This window comes from Etheostoma cragini, chromosome 5 (genome assembly GCF_013103735.1).
Source record: "Etheostoma cragini isolate CJK2018 chromosome 5, CSU_Ecrag_1.0, whole genome shotgun sequence".
Classification (NCBI taxonomy): domain Eukaryota; kingdom Metazoa; phylum Chordata; class Actinopteri; order Perciformes; family Percidae; genus Etheostoma; species Etheostoma cragini.
The window spans coordinates 24,845,020-24,864,537 of NC_048411.1; the positions used below are offsets into that span (position 1 = coordinate 24,845,020).

General features: G+C 39.2%; 2 protein-coding genes across 8 annotated transcripts in view; one reads left to right on the plus strand and one right to left on the minus strand.

The window, feature by feature from the left end:
* kank1a (KN motif and ankyrin repeat domains 1a) overlaps positions 1-7,669 on the plus strand; it is a 50,723-nt gene extending 43,054 nt beyond the window's left edge. For 6 of the 7 annotated variants that reach the window (XM_034871426.1, XM_034871428.1, XM_034871427.1 and 3 more), the window contains 8 exons: positions 1,175-1,283; positions 1,592-1,816; positions 2,324-2,411; positions 2,653-2,872; positions 4,131-4,273; positions 5,517-5,717; positions 6,481-6,579; positions 6,703-7,669. In XM_034871426.1, coding sequence (XP_034727317.1) covers positions 1,175-1,283; positions 1,592-1,816; positions 2,324-2,411; positions 2,653-2,872; positions 4,131-4,273; positions 5,517-5,717; positions 6,481-6,579; positions 6,703-6,765 — 1,148 coding nt within the window. In that variant the 3' untranslated portion in view covers positions 6,766-7,669. The remainder of the gene's footprint in view (positions 1-1,174; positions 1,284-1,591; positions 1,817-2,323; positions 2,412-2,652; positions 2,873-4,130; positions 4,274-5,516; positions 5,718-6,480; positions 6,580-6,702) is intronic. The other variant, XM_034871430.1, reaches the window with a different exon arrangement.
* LOC117944572 (cilia- and flagella-associated protein 157-like) lies at positions 331-16,039 on the minus strand. Its single transcript, XM_034871521.1, has 10 exons — positions 15,786-16,039; positions 13,132-13,403; positions 12,290-12,443; positions 11,587-11,854; positions 11,341-11,462; positions 10,978-11,128; positions 10,106-10,266; positions 9,349-9,501; positions 8,042-8,972; positions 331-341 (listed from the first exon to the last, which is right to left on the minus strand). The coding sequence occupies exons 1-9, from the start codon at positions 15,947-15,949 to the stop codon at positions 8,891-8,893; spliced, it is 1,527 nt and encodes a 508-aa protein (XP_034727412.1). The 5' UTR covers positions 15,950-16,039; the 3' UTR covers positions 331-341; positions 8,042-8,890.
* Positions 16,040-19,518: the final 3,479 nt, after the last annotated feature.

Below are 19,518 nucleotides of genomic sequence, written 5' to 3' on the forward strand. Positions count from 1 at the left end.
GTTATTAGATACATGACGTGTTTAGACTAACAAGTACATTTTCTTTCCACTGAAATGTAGAGGTGTAAAGTAGCATAAAATGAATCCACCTTACTACCTACATTTTTTTTTACTTTTTTGCACAATGTTACAAAACACTAATGTAATGTTACATTACACTAAACTAGGCCACAGGCAAAACATGGCCCCAAATCTCATCGGCCATGATTCCTTCTGACGAGCTCCTCACGTTCCCACCTGTCAAAACAAGGGAAACCGGCAGAATGACTCTGTTGCTACTAAGTGTGCACACGCCAATGTAGACATATGCAACTGCATGCATGTTGACACATGAACACACACTCTCCGAACACACACACACTCCGCTTTCCCCTGGAGCAGTAAAAGAGGCCTCTCAAATCGGGGCAAGTCTTGGCAGATGTGAGTGTGTTTCTGGCTCTCGGCTGGTATTTCGGTTTTTGAAAGCCTGTGTTTAAAATGACTGGGATGCTTTCAGGGTTTGGGGCAACTTCTAGCTCCTCGCTGACAGAGTGCTTTGGATAGAGCGTGAGACATTTAATGGCTATGTTGCTCACTGCCAAAGCTCTTGATCACGTCAGAAAAACCTTTAGTGGATCATTCAGGCGTTCTCAGGCCATTTGTAAATGAACTGACCAGGCTTGTTAAGTTAAGTTGTGGTGCTGTTAATTACAGGATACTTTTAATGTTGCCGGACAGAGGATATTATACAAACTGTAATATAAAAATGTAGTAAAACAAGAAGAAGAAAAAAGTTTCCCACAGACTTATAACTTGGTATCCCATCCATTTTGCACACCTTACAGCACTATATGCATGCACATGTTTAACAGGCAAACTTTTTTTTCTTCACTATGCTATGTTCAGTGTGGTTCAGTGTTGCACTGCTGTTGTGACATGAGCATTTCAGGGATAAATAAAGTATCTATCCATCCACAGTATACATGGACACAGTAACAATCACAGTTGTTCTTTTAAATACACATTACTTTTAAGATTTAACTAAATCAGCAGCTGTTATAGAAGCAAATTACATCTAAAACTAGAAGAAACTTGTTTTTAGGATTCATAAACTCCAGTTAAATGTCACTTTTATTTTTGATGCTGAAACGTCAACTACAGTCTGGTCTTCTTGTCCTGTTGTGTTCACTTTCAGGGCAGCCGTGCAGCCAGAGCACCCTGAAATCCATCATGAAGAAGAAAGATGGCCGAGCAGACTCCAGCGGCACCAAGAAGAACCTGCAGTTTGTCGGGGTGAACGGAGGGTGAGTCGGGAAAATATAATCTTGTTGAACTATTTCATGAATTAGATTAATTTTTACTCTGCAGTTTAAGGGGCCTGTTAGATGTTTTCAACTTGCTGCTTTTGTAGTGTATTAGTGTTTTTAGTGTAGTGGGGTTTAAAGGTACTGTGTTATACTTTTATAAGGCTGTTAGGTTGATGTTCTTTCCTGTTAAACCAGCGCTTGTTAATATACACATGGAGGTCCAAACCTCATGAAATCTGAACTTTTTTTGTGCAAACACCGGAGTTTTTTAATGTCTGGGCTTTTGCTGCCACCTTGTGACGAAGCAGGTATGAGACTACATCAAGCGACGACTCCAGCTCAGAGGACAGCAGCTCCTCGGGGTCGGACGAAGAGGAAGAGGAGACAGAGAAAGAGTTAGTAGGAAAGGAGGAAGAATACCATAACGTAGAGGGAAAGTGTACCACGAAGGAGTTTCAGCCTGAAGGAGCTGAGGACGGGAAGAAGGAGGACAAAGAGGAAAGATCAGAGAAGCAGGAGATGAGAGAGAGGTGGGAGAACGTCTATTACATTTACTGTTCCCAGTGATCGGAAGTGACCTACTGTATGTTAATGTGTTAGAATTATATCAACCCTACTTTAATTACAAGTAGTAATTCAGTTTTGTATTATTGTATTCAGAAAGTCAATTTAAAGAATAATAAATATATAAGAGTTCAGTAGGAGTAGAAGCTAAGCGGTCCTGGTTGTAAACTACAGACTAATTGATTGACAGAATCACAACTTTATTGTCCAACCAGAGCTGGAAATGTGTCTTCAGTCTCACGTCAGACACCGTAGATAACTAGCTCAATAATAATGAGAAATACATGATCATTTATACTGCCAGGATCCAAAGGAGGTAAAATAATTGCTATATAATCTGATGAAACATGTTGCAGTTATACACATTAATGTGGGATGTTAACATTTTTTAATTTGGATCAGTTATTAGATAAAGTCAATGGGATTGGTGTTATTTGAATTGTTAAAATAATAAAGTTTGATTGTCTCCATAGGTATGAGCTAAGTGAGAAGATGCTGGCTGCGAGCAACGTTCTTAAAACTCACCTTAGTGACCCCAAAGCCGTGAGCAGTAAAGATCTGGTGAGGAGTTTAAGTTATACATAGATAGATAGATAGATAGATAGATAGATAGATAGATAGATAGATAGATAGATAGATAATCTCTGTTATTGTTAGATAACAGATTAAAAGATTAAAGTTAGATAATAAGTTACTGTAATGCATGGACTAATGGATGGCATATTTATTCTTTAACAAATTAGTGTTCCTAAACAGCAGTGCACAGGTACTGTCTATAACGAGTCCCGCCCTGCCTCCTCAGAGAGCCTGCCTGAACACGGTGCAGCACGAGTGGTTCCGTGTGTCCAGCCAGAAGGCGGCGGTGGCCGGCATGGTGGAGGACTACCTGAGGGCCTTTGGGGCCATCTCGGAGGACGTGCTGCGCCACATCGTCAACATGGCCGACGGCAACGGCAACACAGCTCTACACTACAGCGTGTCGCACTCCAACTTCCAGGTGGTGAAGAAGTTGCTGGATGCAGGTCAGCCTTCTTTCCTCTTCATTTGGCCGCAAAGTTTGCTTCTGTTGAGTTCAGCGCGTTACATCAATTGAGTAATAAGTTGAAAGGAGTCCTTGTTGCCCAGTGTTTCTAAAAATGCCTTTCTAATCCATCACAACCCTGAGATTATCTTTGTTTTGCTTAAAATGCAGCCAAGGTTGTTGTTTTTTGTCCCCTAATAACCTCATAAGACCATCAGTCCACGCCGCTCACCTCATCCTTCTTCAGCTTCTTTGCATCTTGCAGAAAGACAACAGTAACTCGGATACTTAGCAGTAGCTACTCTTCTTCTCTCTCTGTGTAGAGTGACGCATTATAGATTGTTTCAATTGACTCAAAACAGATCAAAACAGATACTACAAGAATCAGTGCAGCCTACTCTTCATAGTAGTAAGCTGTACATCTGTAGTAGTATTTGTTTTTTCTCTCAACAAAAGTACCTGAATGCTTCCTACTTCCTTGCCTTGCAGCGTTCTCCCTGAAGGCTCAATAGACTGTGATGAGGTCCTGGCCACTCGCTGCTCTAAAAGCCTTTGTCTCCTCAGTCTTTTGTGTCCTTGTGCTCTGTGACAGCAAATCCACCCCCCCCACCCCCCTGTTCCCATTGTAGCCTTTGTCCTACCAGGTCCTTAGACTTCTCCTCCCCTCAGTGTGCAGGACAGCTACCCTCAAACCCAGCTCGCCTCCCATCTGATGGCTGTGATGTCTTTTCTCTTTTGCTAAGATGAGTTCCTTAGATGTTCAGACAATGCATTGTGGTCCCAGAAGAAGCCACAGGCTTGACACACGTCCCTGTACATTACTGTGTTGTTGAGTGACGGGCAGCGACAAGTCAATCACAGGCAGGAGTTGTAGCATTAAAGGGTTTGAGACCACATGCACTAAGAGAGTGCTCCCTCGTGTGGCCGGGTTAGCTCAGTTGGTAGAGCAGGCGCACACGTGTAGAGGTTTACTCGACTCCGACCTGTAGTCCTTTGCTGCGTGTCATAGCTGCTACTATTATTAGTAGTTTTCACCATTGCAACTCCTTAATTATGTAAATACTGTACATAGCCACACTCCATATATTTCTTTATTTATATGCCTACTCTGGTTTATACTATTTGTGCAACTACATCACAGAGTTTCCCTTTGGGGATCAATAAAGTATTTCTGATTCTGACTTGCCCTCTCTCTCCGCTTTCATGTCTTCACCTGTCCTGTGTGTGTGTGTGTGTGTGTGTGTGTGTGTGTGTGTCAGATGTGTGTAATGTGAATCAGCAGAACAAGGCGGGATACACGCCCATCATGCTGGCCGCGCTGGCTGCAGTGGAGTCGCCCAAGGACATGCGGATTGTGGACGAGCTCTTCAGCAAGGGTGACGTTAACGCTCGAGCCAGCCAGGTCAGTGACTCGCAGCGGTAGAAGAAGTATTCAGATCCTTTACTTAAGTAAAAGTACAAATACCACATTGTAAGTAGCCTGTTCTAATGAAAAGTTCTGTATTGAAAATGTCCCCTAAGTAAAAGTATGTAAGTATCATCATGTACTTGGAGAAGGAAAAAAAACTCACAAGAAAAATCCTCACATTTTAGAAACTAGATACGATCCAAACAGTTCTGTGTTTAATTGCCTCAGGATAAGAAAAGACCGAAGTAAAGTACAAGTACCTCAAATATGAACTTAAGTACCGTACTTGAGTAAATGTACGTAGTTCCATTCCACCAGTGGTGACTCGGCGGTCAGAAGGCAGCGGCTGGACCCCAACACACGGCTCTGTGGACTTCAGCTGCCACTTTGCTTGTTTGAAAGCCACGATGTCCCTCTCTGATGGGTGGGCAAAGCAAAGAAAGGGAAGGAAACCTTAAACCTTATGACCTCATAAGGGGAAAGATTCTGGATCAGCCCATCTGAGCTCGTTTTTTTCAAAGACAGAGCAGGATACCCAGGGCTCGGTTTACACCTATCACTGTTTCTAGTCACTGGGGGACCATAGGCAGGCTGTGGGAACACATTAGAATGTTTAAAAACCTCATAAAGTGACATTTTCATGCCATGGGACCTTTTATGTTCAGAAGTATTTACTCTGAAGTACGAAGAATAGTACTTTGGTGACACCAAGTGGTAAAGGAAGGTAACAACATAAATTTGTAAACTATAGAACACTTTGGACATGTTTACTGGCTTATAATTAAAGTAGGAGACAGTTTTTTAGTAGTTGTATTTTAAGTTGGGGACAGTGGAGGGGAAAGATTTCATGATTTAGTCACAAAGAGGTAGGTTTTGGGGCTGTAGCTTTAAAAATATTCTATTCTATTCTATGAAACAATTCAGTCACATATGTACAATATGTATCTACATTATCTTGCAGCAAGGCAAATAAACAATTGAAAATAATACTAAAGATGAAATAAAATACGAATGATAGAGAAGATGAAAGCAATAATAAAACATAAAACATTTGGATTTATAACACTGTGCTAGAATTAATATATAATATATGATCATTTTTATTTTTTAAGCGGTCACTGATTTGGCAAGATGTGTATAAAGTAGAAGGGAAAGTCGAACAGAGAGATTGATCACGGTATTTCGTCAAAGTGTAAATTATAAATTGTTGCCATTAATAATCTGAATGCTCTTTTAGGCTGGTCAGACGGGGCTGATGCTGGCGGTCAGTCACGGTAGGATGGACATGGTCCGGGCGCTGCTGGCTCACGCGGCCGACGTCAACATCCAGGACGACGAGGGCTCCACGGCGCTGATGTGCGCCAGCGAGCACGGACACGTCGAGATCGTGAAACTGCTGCTGGCTCAGCCCGGCTGTGACGCCACGCTGAGCGACAGCGTGAGTAACGAACTACGTTCCCTCTGTACTGTACTTCATTTGAGGCCTTACTTTTTACTCCATTACATTTATTCCAAAACTTTTCTTACTAGTTACTTTACAAAAAAAATCTTGCCCACAACACACTACTACTAACTACTTAGATTTGTCATGCTAAAACATTTAATGGTTCTGGTTTCCCAAATGAGAAGAATTTATAATTTCCCTTTATAATTTATATTTTGAAGTTTGAACAAAATGTGTGTGTTCATGTTGATTCTCGTCAAATATATGACTGTGGTTGTTATGTGAGCCAATACCTGTCCAGCAGCTAGACATATTTATATATTAAGAAGCTGTTTTAGGTATTGATTACTACTTATTACATGGTTTGGTTGAATACTTAATTCTGATTGGTCAACCACAGGATTCTGCAGTCTGTTTTTACTTTATAAACATTGCCATGGAAAGTTTTGGTCATAGAGTCCGACAGACCATTTTTAAATCATTAAAAAAATATTTCTTTTAATCAGTATTTGTGCTTATTCTCTTGGCTCAGCATGGCTGAGTCCTTGAAGTCCTTGGTGTAGACTTTTGCACCCCTTGCTGCTGTCTTTGCATGTGCGTTTGTGTTAGGTCTCTACCAGGCCCGTCTTTCCACTCTGTGTATTTTTCTTTTTTAATTTAAGTTTTTAATTTGGGTCTGGGACGTGTCACGTGTATGTGACAGGTTTTATTTTTCAGTTGACTGACTGTCTTTTTGTCCTTGTTGTCTTTTCTTCAGGATGAGAGTAATGCTCTGTCCATCGCTCTGGAAGCAGGACACAAGGACATTGCAGTGTTGCTTTATGCACATGTCAACTTCTCCAAAGCCCAATCACCTGTAGGTCCTCCCCCCCCCCCCCCCCCCCCCCCCCCCCCCCCCCCCTACTCTGTTCTTCTTATGTCATGTCTGTTTACATGTTAACTGTCACATTAATCATTTACACTTGTATTTATATTCTAGGGGACCCCTCGACTCGGCAGAAAGACGTCACCTAGTCCCACTCGGAGGGGCATGTTTGATTAGAGGCCCCGCCTCTTCCCAAAAACCCTACGCTGCTATTGGTTCATGCTGAACCATGCCTTACCCACAGCTAGAAGAGGGACTTGATCCAAGCACCAACCAACCAATAAGACTTCTGGAAATATTTTTATTTATGTGCACACTGACGAGCCCAAAGTGCCCTTTGAATATGAATGTAACCAGCTGGTGTCTCTAGTCCCCTCACATTCTGGCTGAAATAATCAGCAAACCAACACAGACACAAATTCAACTACTAAATGCCATTTATAAGTCCTTTCTTTTCTTAATTTTTTTTTTTTTTGCAATTTGATTTTTTTTTTTTTTTTTTTTTTTTTTACTTTCAAAGCTCAATGTTGATCATTCAAGAGCACCAAAACATTTGATTTTTTTCGGGGGGGGGGGGATTTTTTGTGTTGTCGAGCGCGTCAGAGTAGAAAGAGTGAGAATAATCCACCCACATGTTAGAGGAAGTATTTCTTGCATATATTGCTCACCTCGACATCCCGGCCTGTGCGCCCAGCTCTCTGCAGTACGTGTACAACTCATGTGGATGAATGCATCAATGAGTAGACGCAACCTAGACTGGAGAAATTGTACTTTTATACAAATCATTTGTACCTATTTAAGAAGAATCACAGTATTTTGAATATTTCCTATTACTACATAACAACCCATGAAGTTATATATTTATCAAAGTATAGTTTTTAATGCAGATATATGTATTTCATTGTACATACGGTGGTCATTAGTTTAGTTATTCTCCTTTTTGTGTCCAGTTATTTTCTGTCTCTTGTGTAATATAAACTGTCCTCCTCCTAGTGTTCTTCTAGGTACTGACTTTCATCTTTGAATGAGAATTGAAGTTCCTGGGATGCCATATAACAATAAAAATCAATTAAAGAATATAGATCAGTGTCTTGTCTTCATTGGTGACCCACAAATCTTTGGTAAGTAAACCTATTACATTCACACATTTAAGGAAATAAAAGTGCAGTACGGATCATGTTTCTCTTACCACAGCCTGTCGGGAAAACATTTAGTTTCTTTTGGTTTTTATCTTACATTTTCAGACTGTTCTGGGTTTCTACATGCTCCTTTGGAAGAATAGAAGTTATTGGATATTTTTCACTCCAAACGTATTTTATTTCTAGACCAAGACGACATCTTTATATCCAATATTTAGCAAAGTGCTCTAAAAACTGCGCACTACCACAAAACAAAATGATGGATGCATAGAAAACAGTTCATTATTTTTTTTTACAATAAACACATCTCAGACGAGTAATATATGACATGCCCACTTAATCTTGAGTGATGATCAGAAACAATGAAATACAAAACGCAACATTTCATCAACATGCATAAACCCATCATGTGTAAATAAAATGCCTAAAGTACAAATGGGAAGCAGAAGAAGACAAACACGGACTCAAGACATAAATCAAAGCAGAATTAACATAATCAATATCTTCCCCTTTTGTTAATTCAAATGATGAGAATAATATGGTAATGACCTCCTTTTTGGCACAACATTAGTTATTAGTTACTTCACGGATTCAGATGAATAAAACACAGATTAAGATAATCCCCGGATGGGAAAGCTACCCACCAGTATATAAAGTAATTTATATTACTACCACCTTTACCAGTTGTAACATTCGTGATGAACACATTAATGCATCAATAATTATCCAATAACATAATGTAAATGATTCTGAAATGGGCCATTCTGGGTAATGAGTACTTACGCTATAGTTACGCCATAACTGTTTTGTCAAGAAAATCATGTTCGCTCAACCTAAACTATCATTTTGTAGTGAGACATTGAGGATTTGGAAAGCCATCGCTAAAGGAATGGTCATTTATTCTTTGATCAATTCTGAATGAATAGGACTTAAACCAACCCTTGGTTGTTACATTAAAAATACTCAGGTGTTTTACTGCTACATCCTTATTTTTTCTGGTATGACCAGACGGTCAATTTACAGTCAACACAAAACACATTTATAAGAAAAAGTATATATGAAATTGAGTAATTTGCGAAGGAAAGGTAGAACTAGCAGACTGGCTCCTCTGTATTTAGGTGAAATGAAGGGTTTTCTCCCACAAGAATAGGAGTCTAGTTTTGTTATTTGGGTTTAGAGAGTAAGTTTCCGACAGCTGAATGATTGTGGTTGTTGGAACTGGCTGTTTTCTGACTGGAGGGCTTCCTGGGGGGATGGAAAGAGCAACAAAAGTAAAATAAGGGGAAATATTTATAATAAACAGCAAATTTCCAACACAACAAACAGAATCCTCTACAATTATAGTGACATCTATTCTGGCAAAATGTGTGAAAATTCAAACTGTGTTTATGCATTGAAGTCTTTTAAGTATAGCCTCTATCAATTTAAACTGAGGTGAATGATAGTAATAGTAATTATTATTGTTTGTAAAAGGAATCCTACATTTAACACAAGGGCCAATTCTTTCCTCCAGGGCCCCTTATCAGTCCTTGCACTATAATTTTCTGTTTCTACATTCAGTTGTCAACAGGGCTAACAAAGGAAACTGAAGTAGTAGGTATATGTTGAGACCCAAACAAACCTGTGCAGAGGTACGTGGGTGGTGCTGGACACAGCTGCTCCCATCCTGGAGAAGTTGTGTTTGAGTGCTGGACGGGGTACGAGACCTAGGTCACCCGGCCTGTAGCGGGCCAGCTCGAACTGAAAACTCAATGCTGGATTCGGGGTCACATCTCTGTAAGGACAGACGGAACAGGGTGAAGGTAACCAAGCAGCACCAACTCAGAACAGAACTGTAATGTTGTGATGATTGTCCTCATTGGCAATATCTGAGACTTTTAATTTTTTGTTGTAATTGTGATAAGTGGATAAACCCAAACACACTAAAGTTGACAACAACAAAAAAAATATTTTCCCCATGACAACCTAGAGACTTTCCATAAAATCATGTCAATGCAAACCAAACCAGCTATTAGGCTAACTGAAATAAAATCATGCCAGTCTCTAAGTATGGTGAAGGGTATGTGATGATACTGGGTGAGTTTAATTCCAAAGGCTAAGGGAACGTTGTCAGGATGCATAGTATCCTGATCCATGAAATAACTGGCCTTGAAAATAAAAATCTTGAAAATTAAAAGCCTCCATGGGAATTTAAAACAAGGGTGGGCTTTCTTCTGCCCCCTGTATTTTAAGGAAGAACATTTATTTATTTACGATACATTGTTCATTCACAAAGAAAATTGGTGTCCTTAAAGGTTGGATTTTTTTTTTTTTTTTTTTGATTCACCTATGCTAAGCACTGTATACGAAGATGACAGATACTTTAGTGATTGTATGACCTGGGTGCTGCAGGGTCAGAAGTCTGCTCCTCATCCAGTTGTTGTTTCTCAGCGGTGGTGTTGGTGGGTGTGGGCCGGTCCAAGACCACCAGCAGCTTCTCCATCAGCTGCTTCCACTGGACAACAGAGTCCCCCTCCGAGACGTGGTGTGTGGGAGCGTCCTGCATGGAACGGAACCAAGATCACGGGCTTAAGTCGTAAAACACTTCAAAGAGGCTGAAACAATCCCATCGCATTATTAGGCTACTTAATACACTCGCTTTTCCGTTGTATAATACAATTTAAATTTGCAGCAGCAACTTTACACTTAGTTATTTCATATACCTCTCTGTTACATACAACAAAAGTAAGGTTGTTATTCCCAAATCTATTCTGTGTAATTTGGGTTTAATACCTTCTAACACTTCTACTATCTAATCGCCTCAGTTAACTTAGTGGTAGAAATGCTTGAGTGTATTCCTTAGCAATTCAGCTGGTTTGATGAAATGGAGGATGTTGTGTAGGTTGATCATATGATCATAGGGTTTAGAACAGGTGTGTTGTACAGAAGTTAGTGAAGATGCAGTAGGGAATTAGGGAAGTTATTTTATTTAATAAAGTTATTTACTTAAGGACGGGTCCGCTAGGCTAACTAGCTAACCTGATAAGATGATAAGAATCTTAAACTTCCCAATTTTTACATAACCGCCAACTAATGATGTTGCCAATGAGTTAAAAGGATTACAACTTTTTGACCAATATGTATGATGTATATCTATTTCAGACTAATTTTTGTTAACCTCTTTGCCACAGAAGAATAAAACAAAATTCTGCCAATGGGCGGAGATAATTTTTGAGTTTAGATGTTTCTAATCCTATTCTTTTTTTTTTACCATCAGGGCTTGTCTGAGAGTAATGGCTGCCTCCTGCATGATGCTCTTCATCCTGCTCCTCCTCTTCCTCTCCTGCTGTAGCTCTGCCTCCTGCCCGCTCACCTTGGCTCTGTTTTTACTGCACTGCTCGGACAGCGAGGTCCGGTCCTGTCTGAAAACACAACAAAAACAGTGAGTAACTTACCCATTTTTGTTTTGTTTTGATTTGTCCAGAAACCTTTATTTTGACAATTTGTAAGGTTTCCTGTCTGTAAATCATATTGAGACATTCTTGTGAATTTCTCTTAACATTTAAATTAATTGGACCTTGGATAAAGCATGAGTCAGTGGTATGTTGACAGTAAAGACGGAGTAAACTTTGACCTGAGTGCCTCCATCTCAGCCAGGACTCCTGTGTGTTTGGTCTGAAGCTGCTCGAGTTCTCGCTTACAGTCTTTCAACTCCGCCTGCAGCTGCTGACACTTTTCTGTAAGCTGCTCCACCACCTGATAGAGCAAAGATGAAGTACATAGTATAGAAGTATATGTTGTTTCTAAAGCTCCACCACCCACAGAATCTGATCCCACATTGGGCCCAAACGACGAATAGATGGGTATCTGTTACTCTTACCTTCTTGCGGATACAGCTCTTGCGGGACATCTCGCTGAGCATTTGCTCCAGGATATCCACATCCACACTGAGCCGACTCTTACGGTCCCGCAGGGCAGAGTTCTCCTCCATCAGGACATGTGTCTGCTCTGACAGCTGGCTGATCTGAGCCTTGACCTCCGAGTTCTCCTGAAGGGCCAACCTGGTTGTCTCTGGGAGCTTCTGGTCCACCAGGTGCTGTAACTCTGCCGCCATGGCCGCCACATGTTTCTCCATCTCCTTCTCTAACCTTTGGGGTAAATAATGTAAGCATATTATAGTTAACGATACTAAAGGCTTGCGAAGATTGTTAGACATTTGTTTATTTTTTATGTTACTTTCTTAACCCTGTACAAAAACTGCTTTTTACCTTTCACTTAAAAAAAGAAAAAGAAAAAAAAAAGGCCTGGAATTTTATGCTAACACAGGTAGGTCAATACAGTAGAGTAAAAAGTAAAATATTTTCCCCTTCTTTAACAGCTATAGTAGTACATCATAATAACACGCCATGTGTTTGCATTTAAAGCCTTACTTTTACCTGTAACTTTACTCAAGTAGCTATTGCTACACTGTGTTATTGCTACTTTAAAGATCTGACCCAGCTAACAAATTTTGGTTCCCAGAACCTTCAGGAAACGTTCGTTTTTGGTAAAGGCAATGCTTTCACAAAATCAGCAGTCATAACCTTGTCTTTTCCAGCAGTGCATTCATCTCCAGGCTGTGGATAGCAGCTTTGTGTTCCTCGTTCTGATTGGCCAGCTGCTTCGCCAGAGACTCCATGTTGGACGTCAGCTGCTCCTTTTGCTTCTGGAACTCCTCCAGATTAGCCAACCTCATCACTTGGAGCATGAGAGAAGAGTTAAAAGTTCACTCACTAAGGTTTAAATCAACCAATGAGTTCGTTCCTGCATCCAGTTAGTGTTAAATGCAGCGTACAGACTGCTAAACTGTTCAGCCACCTATCCTCACCTATCCCCCCCTGTGATATCAACACATTATGGGTTCACTCACCATGGTGAGTAAACTTATACTTATTGATATTACAGGTCCAGTGAGTTAAAAATAGAAAAAAATAATACCAATGTATTGTTATGTAATGCTATCATTGTACATATTATAGTCCCTTTGTAATGCTGTCTATAGTTAACTGGGTAGACCTACATTATAACCTACATTGTCTGTCCTTGATTCATCTCACACCCGGATGTCTATAAATAAAATATATTCTGTTTTTAGTAGTTTTTTGTTGGATGTGTGAATTAGTCTGTGAGTGTGCAAAACATTTCTTTCCATGTCATGTGCTGTAGTATATATCTGAGTGGCATTATTAATTTCCAAGAGGGTGGAAGACGTGACAATTTCATGCTGTGAGAAAAACAAGTTTCTTGTAACACCGGTATTATTTTCTCAATGAAATAATTATGTCTCAGTTTCAGTCTCAGTCAGGAGAGAAATTTCCACCACAAAACTATCTTCATCATGCTACAACTCGACCCGGCTTTAACCTAAAGAGATATTCAGTCTTACCGAGTGTGGTGTTTTCTACGTTGAGTTCTTCAATCCGGTCTTGAAGCTCTTGCCTCAGCAGACTGTGCTGCAACTGCAGACAGTCTCTGTCATTATCGGCAGCCTGCCGCTGACTCTCCAGAAGCTCTGTCAGCTCATCCACCTCGTCCTCCTTTTCTATCAGGGAGCGTTTCAGATACTCAACAATGTCCTTTTTCTCCTTCTCCAGTGCAGTGTACTGAACGTTTAAGTCATTCTTCTGCCTCTCTAGTTGATCACATTTCGGCTGATATCTGGAGGAAGAGGATCATACAGGCCCAACGGTTAAGGACAAAATCTTTAATGCTTCTTGCAGCGATGGAAAGTAACTAAGCACATGTAGTCAGGTACTTTACTTACGTACATGAAATTCTATACTTCTACTCCATCACATTATAAAGGCAAAAATGCATTATATGATAACTTCAGTTACTTTGCAGATTCTGATTAATAATACAATATATAAGCAATAAATGCATTAAGATATAATATTATAGAATAAGATAAAACTTCAATGATCCCTGTAGGGTCATTCATAAGCTAACACTTAAAGTATAAAAAGTAGTTATAACAAGCCCCACCAGTACCGGCTGCAACATTTCAGTGATGACTGCTTCAATAATTACAATCCAATAATTTATTAAACGTTATCCTGTAACGGGCCTTCTGCACAATAAGTATTGTTATTTTGGTACTTTAAGTATATTTTGGTGCTAATACTTTCTTACTTGTACTCAGGTAAAAGTTTGATAGCACAACTAGTGCAAGATGTGACTACTTCTTCTACCTCTGGATTCTTGTGGTACATACTGGACATGTAAAGTAGGGTGATGTGTATTTGCTTCTGGATCTCTGGGAGATTGTATGTCACATTGTAAATCACCTTGCTTTCTCTTGTAGAGCTGTGACGGTTGCATGCTGTGCTGTGGAGATGTTTTTTTCCATGTTGGAATTATATTGCAATTATTTGGCAGCTGCTTTTGTCCAAAGGAACTTACACAAGTGCACTTAGCCTCAGTGCGAACACCAGGTGTCATCAGAAACTGTAACAGAAACTGCACAGTTTCTGATGAGCTGCTCATGCTCTTAAGGAGCTCCCTGTCACCTCCCTCTGCTCCAGTCAATGACATGTTGCTGTCGCCCTGCTCGACAGTCACAGAGCTGCAGGTGATGCCAAGGTCACCAAGGTGATGCCATCCACCGCGTGCTACGGCGAGTGGTGGCGTAACAAATGACGTGCTGACACAGTACAGCCTGCGGGGAAGAAAGACAAAGAAGGCCTTCTAGGACCTGGCTGTATGCAGGGTTTTAACAGGCAGGTACTATTTTGTTGTTCACATCAGTATTATGCTTAGCTTGGCTGATAAGAGGTTTCAATTTGACTTAAAACTTTGCTTCATTTTGACTTCTACTCTAGCAGCCTGCCAGAAAAACCTCCCTGTGCTGACTGCTGCAGACACGGAGGACTTGATTGGAGAAGACCTGAAGTTTGCCCCACACAGTCGGTAAATTCTGCGTGATGTTCATAATGATCAAAGAAATGTGAAAACTATCAATATTTGTTATCACAAAAAACAGAGATGTTAGGCATTTTGTCTTGCTTTTGTCAACGTGTTCATTGTTAGTATGACATATCCAACTTTTGTTTCTTTCTTTTAAGGCCAGCTAAGAAGGATGAGCCGTCAAACCATGGAGCTCTATTTATTTTTTAAAAACTTTTTTTTATTGTTTGTATATTAAAGTTAGAAATCCCATCAAGTTTGCCATCATTAGTATATATATCTTTATATGTAAATATATACTAATGATTTTGCTATTAAAGTTTTTTTTAGGTAAAAGGAAGGTAAAAAATAACGTTAGGGGAACGTTCTCTAAAGGTTGTAATGTTAGAGTAACGTTAGGGGAACGTTCTGATCAACCACAACACAACCAAACCTAACCTTCAGGGAACGTTCCCGCAACCAAAAACGAACGTTTTCTGAACGTTCTGGGAACCAAAATTTGTTAGCTGGGTCAGATTTTTAAAGTAGCAATAACACAGTGTAGCAATAGCTACTTAAGTAAAGTTACAAGTAAAAGTAAGGCTTTAAATGCAAACACATGGCGTGTTATTATGATGTAGCTGTTAAATAAGGGGAAAATATTTTACTTTTTACTCTACTGGACTAGTACAGTACTGTACTAGTCCAGTAGAGTAAAAAGTAAAAGTAAAAAGTAAAATATTTCCCTCTGAAATGTTAGTGGAGTAGAAGTATAAAGTTGCAGAAAATAAAAATGCTTAAGTAAAATACCTCCATTTTTTTTATTTTAGTAAAGCACTAGAATAAATGCACTAGTTGCTTTTCAGTAACGCTAAATGCAAATGGCGTATAACGTTACACTTTTAAAGAAGCTAGCTAAATGTAAGTGATCACATAACTTAACGTGTAGCAACAAATGAGTAATATACCATGCGTAACGTTAGCTACAACAGGAACTGTGCCCTGAAGAGATTATTTTAAATCCAAGTTTTAAAAAAAGATTAACAAAAATATCCAATAATACATTTGCCCATAGGAATTAGGGTTCAAACGGATATAGCGTTAGCATTATTTCCTGAAATAGAAGCACTTATTGTTATAGTCCAACAGCCTCACCTCTCCAACTGCTCGTTCAGATATCTTATTTGAGTCAGATATAAATTCCTCTCTTTGTCGTCAGACCCGGTTTTATCTGCGGAGGCTGCAGAACTTTCCTTTTTCGATGTTTTCTTGGCTTCATCTTGTTTGTCGCCGCTTTTCTTATCCTTCTTTTTGGGCATTGTGTCAGAGAAAGTTGGCTAAAGCCGAGCTACTCATGTCAAGCAACTAAACTACGCTGTTGCTAGGCAATGCTGCCTTCAGGGACTCCTCGAAAACTTCTTCACGCGGGTACTTGGAAAAGAGGATTTACTGGATCATAGGATTAATTGGGCATTTATCGTCTTCAGCATTTCTAATTTTTTTTAAAGAATTGCGCAAATACGTACTACAGTATTAAACGTATGGTGTTAAATGTAATGTATATATATATATATATATACAGAATACAGTATACACTGTACACTTTAGATGAGACTCTGAGACACCACAATATTGCAATAAGGGCAACCTGCCGATTGGTTCATTTACATTTTGCACATTTGGTTTTTCCCCATCTTGTATATATTTAAATATTTGTTCTTATATTCTTATATTTTATTCTTATATTCTGTTTTTATTATTATTATTTCATGTATATTGTATGTATGTATATTTTGTGTGCTGCTGTAACACTGTAATTTCCCATTTTTTTGGGATCAATAAATATCTATCTATCTATCTATCTATCTATCTATCTATCTATCTATCTATCTATCTATCTATACACACACACAAACACACACACACACACACACACACACACGCACACTTACACGTATGTATATCTGTGGGTGTTATTTTTTATCTATGGGTGGTTTTGAACGGATTATAAAAGATTAATTTGCTTTGGTTACGTTGTTGTTAGAATTCAAATTTTCTCTTTTTTTTCTGAGCTAAACATCACCACATTTGGCCAGAAAAGATTGAAAAATTTGATTTTGAAAAAGACTTTTTGAGAAATGCTGACAAGCAATAATTTAAAGATTATTTTTGGGCGATAAGTTGCACAGAAAAGATGAAGACATGGAAGCAGAGAGAGAGGAGGAACGACTTGCAGCAAAGGGCTGCAAGTGGGAGTTGAACCCTCGGCTACCGCGTTGAGGAGTAAACCTCCTCTATACCTGTGCACCTGCACCATCAACTGAGCTAACCCAGCCATGCTGACAAGCAATGATAAAGTAAGAAATAATAATAACTTTATTCATACAGCACCTTTCACAACAAAGTGCTTTGCAATAAAAACACATACAAGAAAGTACATAATAGAAAATTACACATAGACTAATGTTTAATATGCTTCAATTCAAAGGCTCGTTTGTGTATTGTAAGTATGTAAAAGAAATAGATAATGAACCTTTTTTTCTCAAAATAGGCAACTTAACAATCTCCTCAAGCCATACATCTGTCACTGGCACACATAGTCTAATATCCTTGTGCGAGAGAAAACTCAGATTTTACAGATAGTCTAGCTGTCTCAATTTACCATGCAGAGATCTGAGGAGCAGTCAACCCCAGTCCTCATTACACCACTAAAGTTAAAATTTCCAACACAAAGAAAGCGGAAGGAAACGGACATCGGTGAAAATACACGCATCCGGTGGAATTTCCTGCAGCTGGACCAATCCCAAAAGGGGAACGTCAAGGATAATAGAATACCTGGCCATGACCTTTGGCCCCCTGATGATTTCCAACGCCGTGGTTAACTTAGGTGGTATGAGTCTGTAATGCAGAAGTGCATACACAAACAATTTCCCAATACATCAGCTGCTCCACCTTTCATTTGGTACACACGGACTTCGCTGCTGTTACCGGGTAGCTCTGCCATCAGTCATAATAGAAAGTTTATGTTTTTGATCACAGACTTCAATACTGTGTATATTCTATCATTTTTATCATATGCTAGAAGCAGTTAAACTCAGTGTTGTAACCTTGCTTTCAGTTACCTCACAGCACACCTTAGCCAATGAAGTGTAGGAATTTATTAATTCAGCACTGTGTAACTGCTTTCTTTCTAAGTTGTAACTTTTCATCTCCACTTTATTTGGCTGCAGGGATTTTAATTGGGTCCCTTTGTGTGTTTCACCACACTTCACTCCCTGCCCATAAATCCACTTGGCTGACTAAGTGACCAGTGTGGAGGTTAATTCAGTTTAAGCTCAGTCAAGCCTTGTAATTTAATAAGAGAGTATTAATTCACCATGTAGCATAATGAAAAAGGAGAGCTACAGTAAATATATGTTAGTAGGACTAAGATTTAACAGCAAATCTACAACCACAGGTGGAATACCACAAGGCTACCACTGGCCATCATAAATTGAGTACCATAGACACAAGAAAACAAAGAAAGAGAAACTAAGCTTTGATTGTCAATCCACCCAAAGTTGGTTAGTCGTTTTTACATGTCCTTGTTCCTATACAACTGAGCTTATTATTACAAGTTAGATTTTTAAAAATTAGGTTATGTGGCTAACACTTCCGAGGGCGAGGCACACCATGTTCATACAACCCGCCAGTGATCGGGATGGAAGGTACAATGATAAAGGATCAAGGGAATAATGTTAAAGTTATAAAAAAAAAAAAACTGATGCATGGTTTTTAAGTGTTTTATATTTTTTAGGGAGTACAATAATGGGGAATTGTAATTTTTAAAAATTTATTTTATGCAATTTTGACGCTGTCCCAGAGACTGTGTGTTACTGGGACAGACATTTCAGCTATCGCAATGAAAAGGATCCCAAGAAGTAGCTGCACCCATATTTCCAAAAATTAAATGTTTATTATTATTTTTGTTGTAAACCATACTTTCATGGGTTCATGCAGTAACAATTAAATGAGTTGTAAGTGTTGCCAAAAAACCTTGCCAATAAAGGTGTCCCAGTTTGACTATGGCACCTGGAAAAATGTGGTGTTGGGTCGGTGTTTGTTGGAGGAAGAGTTGTCCATCCTGTGTTTTATGATTCTTTCTTTTTTCTGTATAATATATTAGAGCTCTTAGGCCATTTAGAATAGTATCACTTGAGGGGCTAAAACATTTTGATCATAATTAAAAATTGACGCAGAAGGTGCATTTTCAGGAAGTGCCCCACTTTACCACTATTCACCCTAATTGGCCATGCAATTGCGCCATTGGCTTGGAGATGTTTTGGAGGATTGGTGCCGTTCTCAAGAGTCCCTTAGCAGTGCACAAGAGTTAAACTGGCACTCTAAAACTCCCAGTCTACACTGCATACTTGTTGGTTTGGGACTTTAACAAGCCGCCCACAGAAAGGGCAAAAGGATTTGAGATTAAGTTAATTAAGCATATTTGATAATCAGAGATTACTGTACAATTTGCATGCAAATTATCAAATAGTTTACAATCTTACAACCCTTATCAACCAACATACTATGATGTAATATTAGAATTTAAAACAATGTTTATTTACCTTTGTTTGTAAATACCCAAACCCAATCTCCTCAACAACAGGCTATATACAGTACATCTGCAGTTTCAAAATGATGATTACAAAAAAGAATCACAAAGCATTATAATCCAATCACATAATATAGGCAGTTTTGCCTATGGTTTATGGAAGACAGCTGCACGTAGTTGACTTGTTGCAGTAATACATTTTTTAAATGAAATAACTGTAAAAGAAAAAAGAAAAAAGAAAAAAAAAAGTCAGTGCGTGCAGAACTGTCCTGCCAGCTTTCTCCCCCGCTTCCAGCT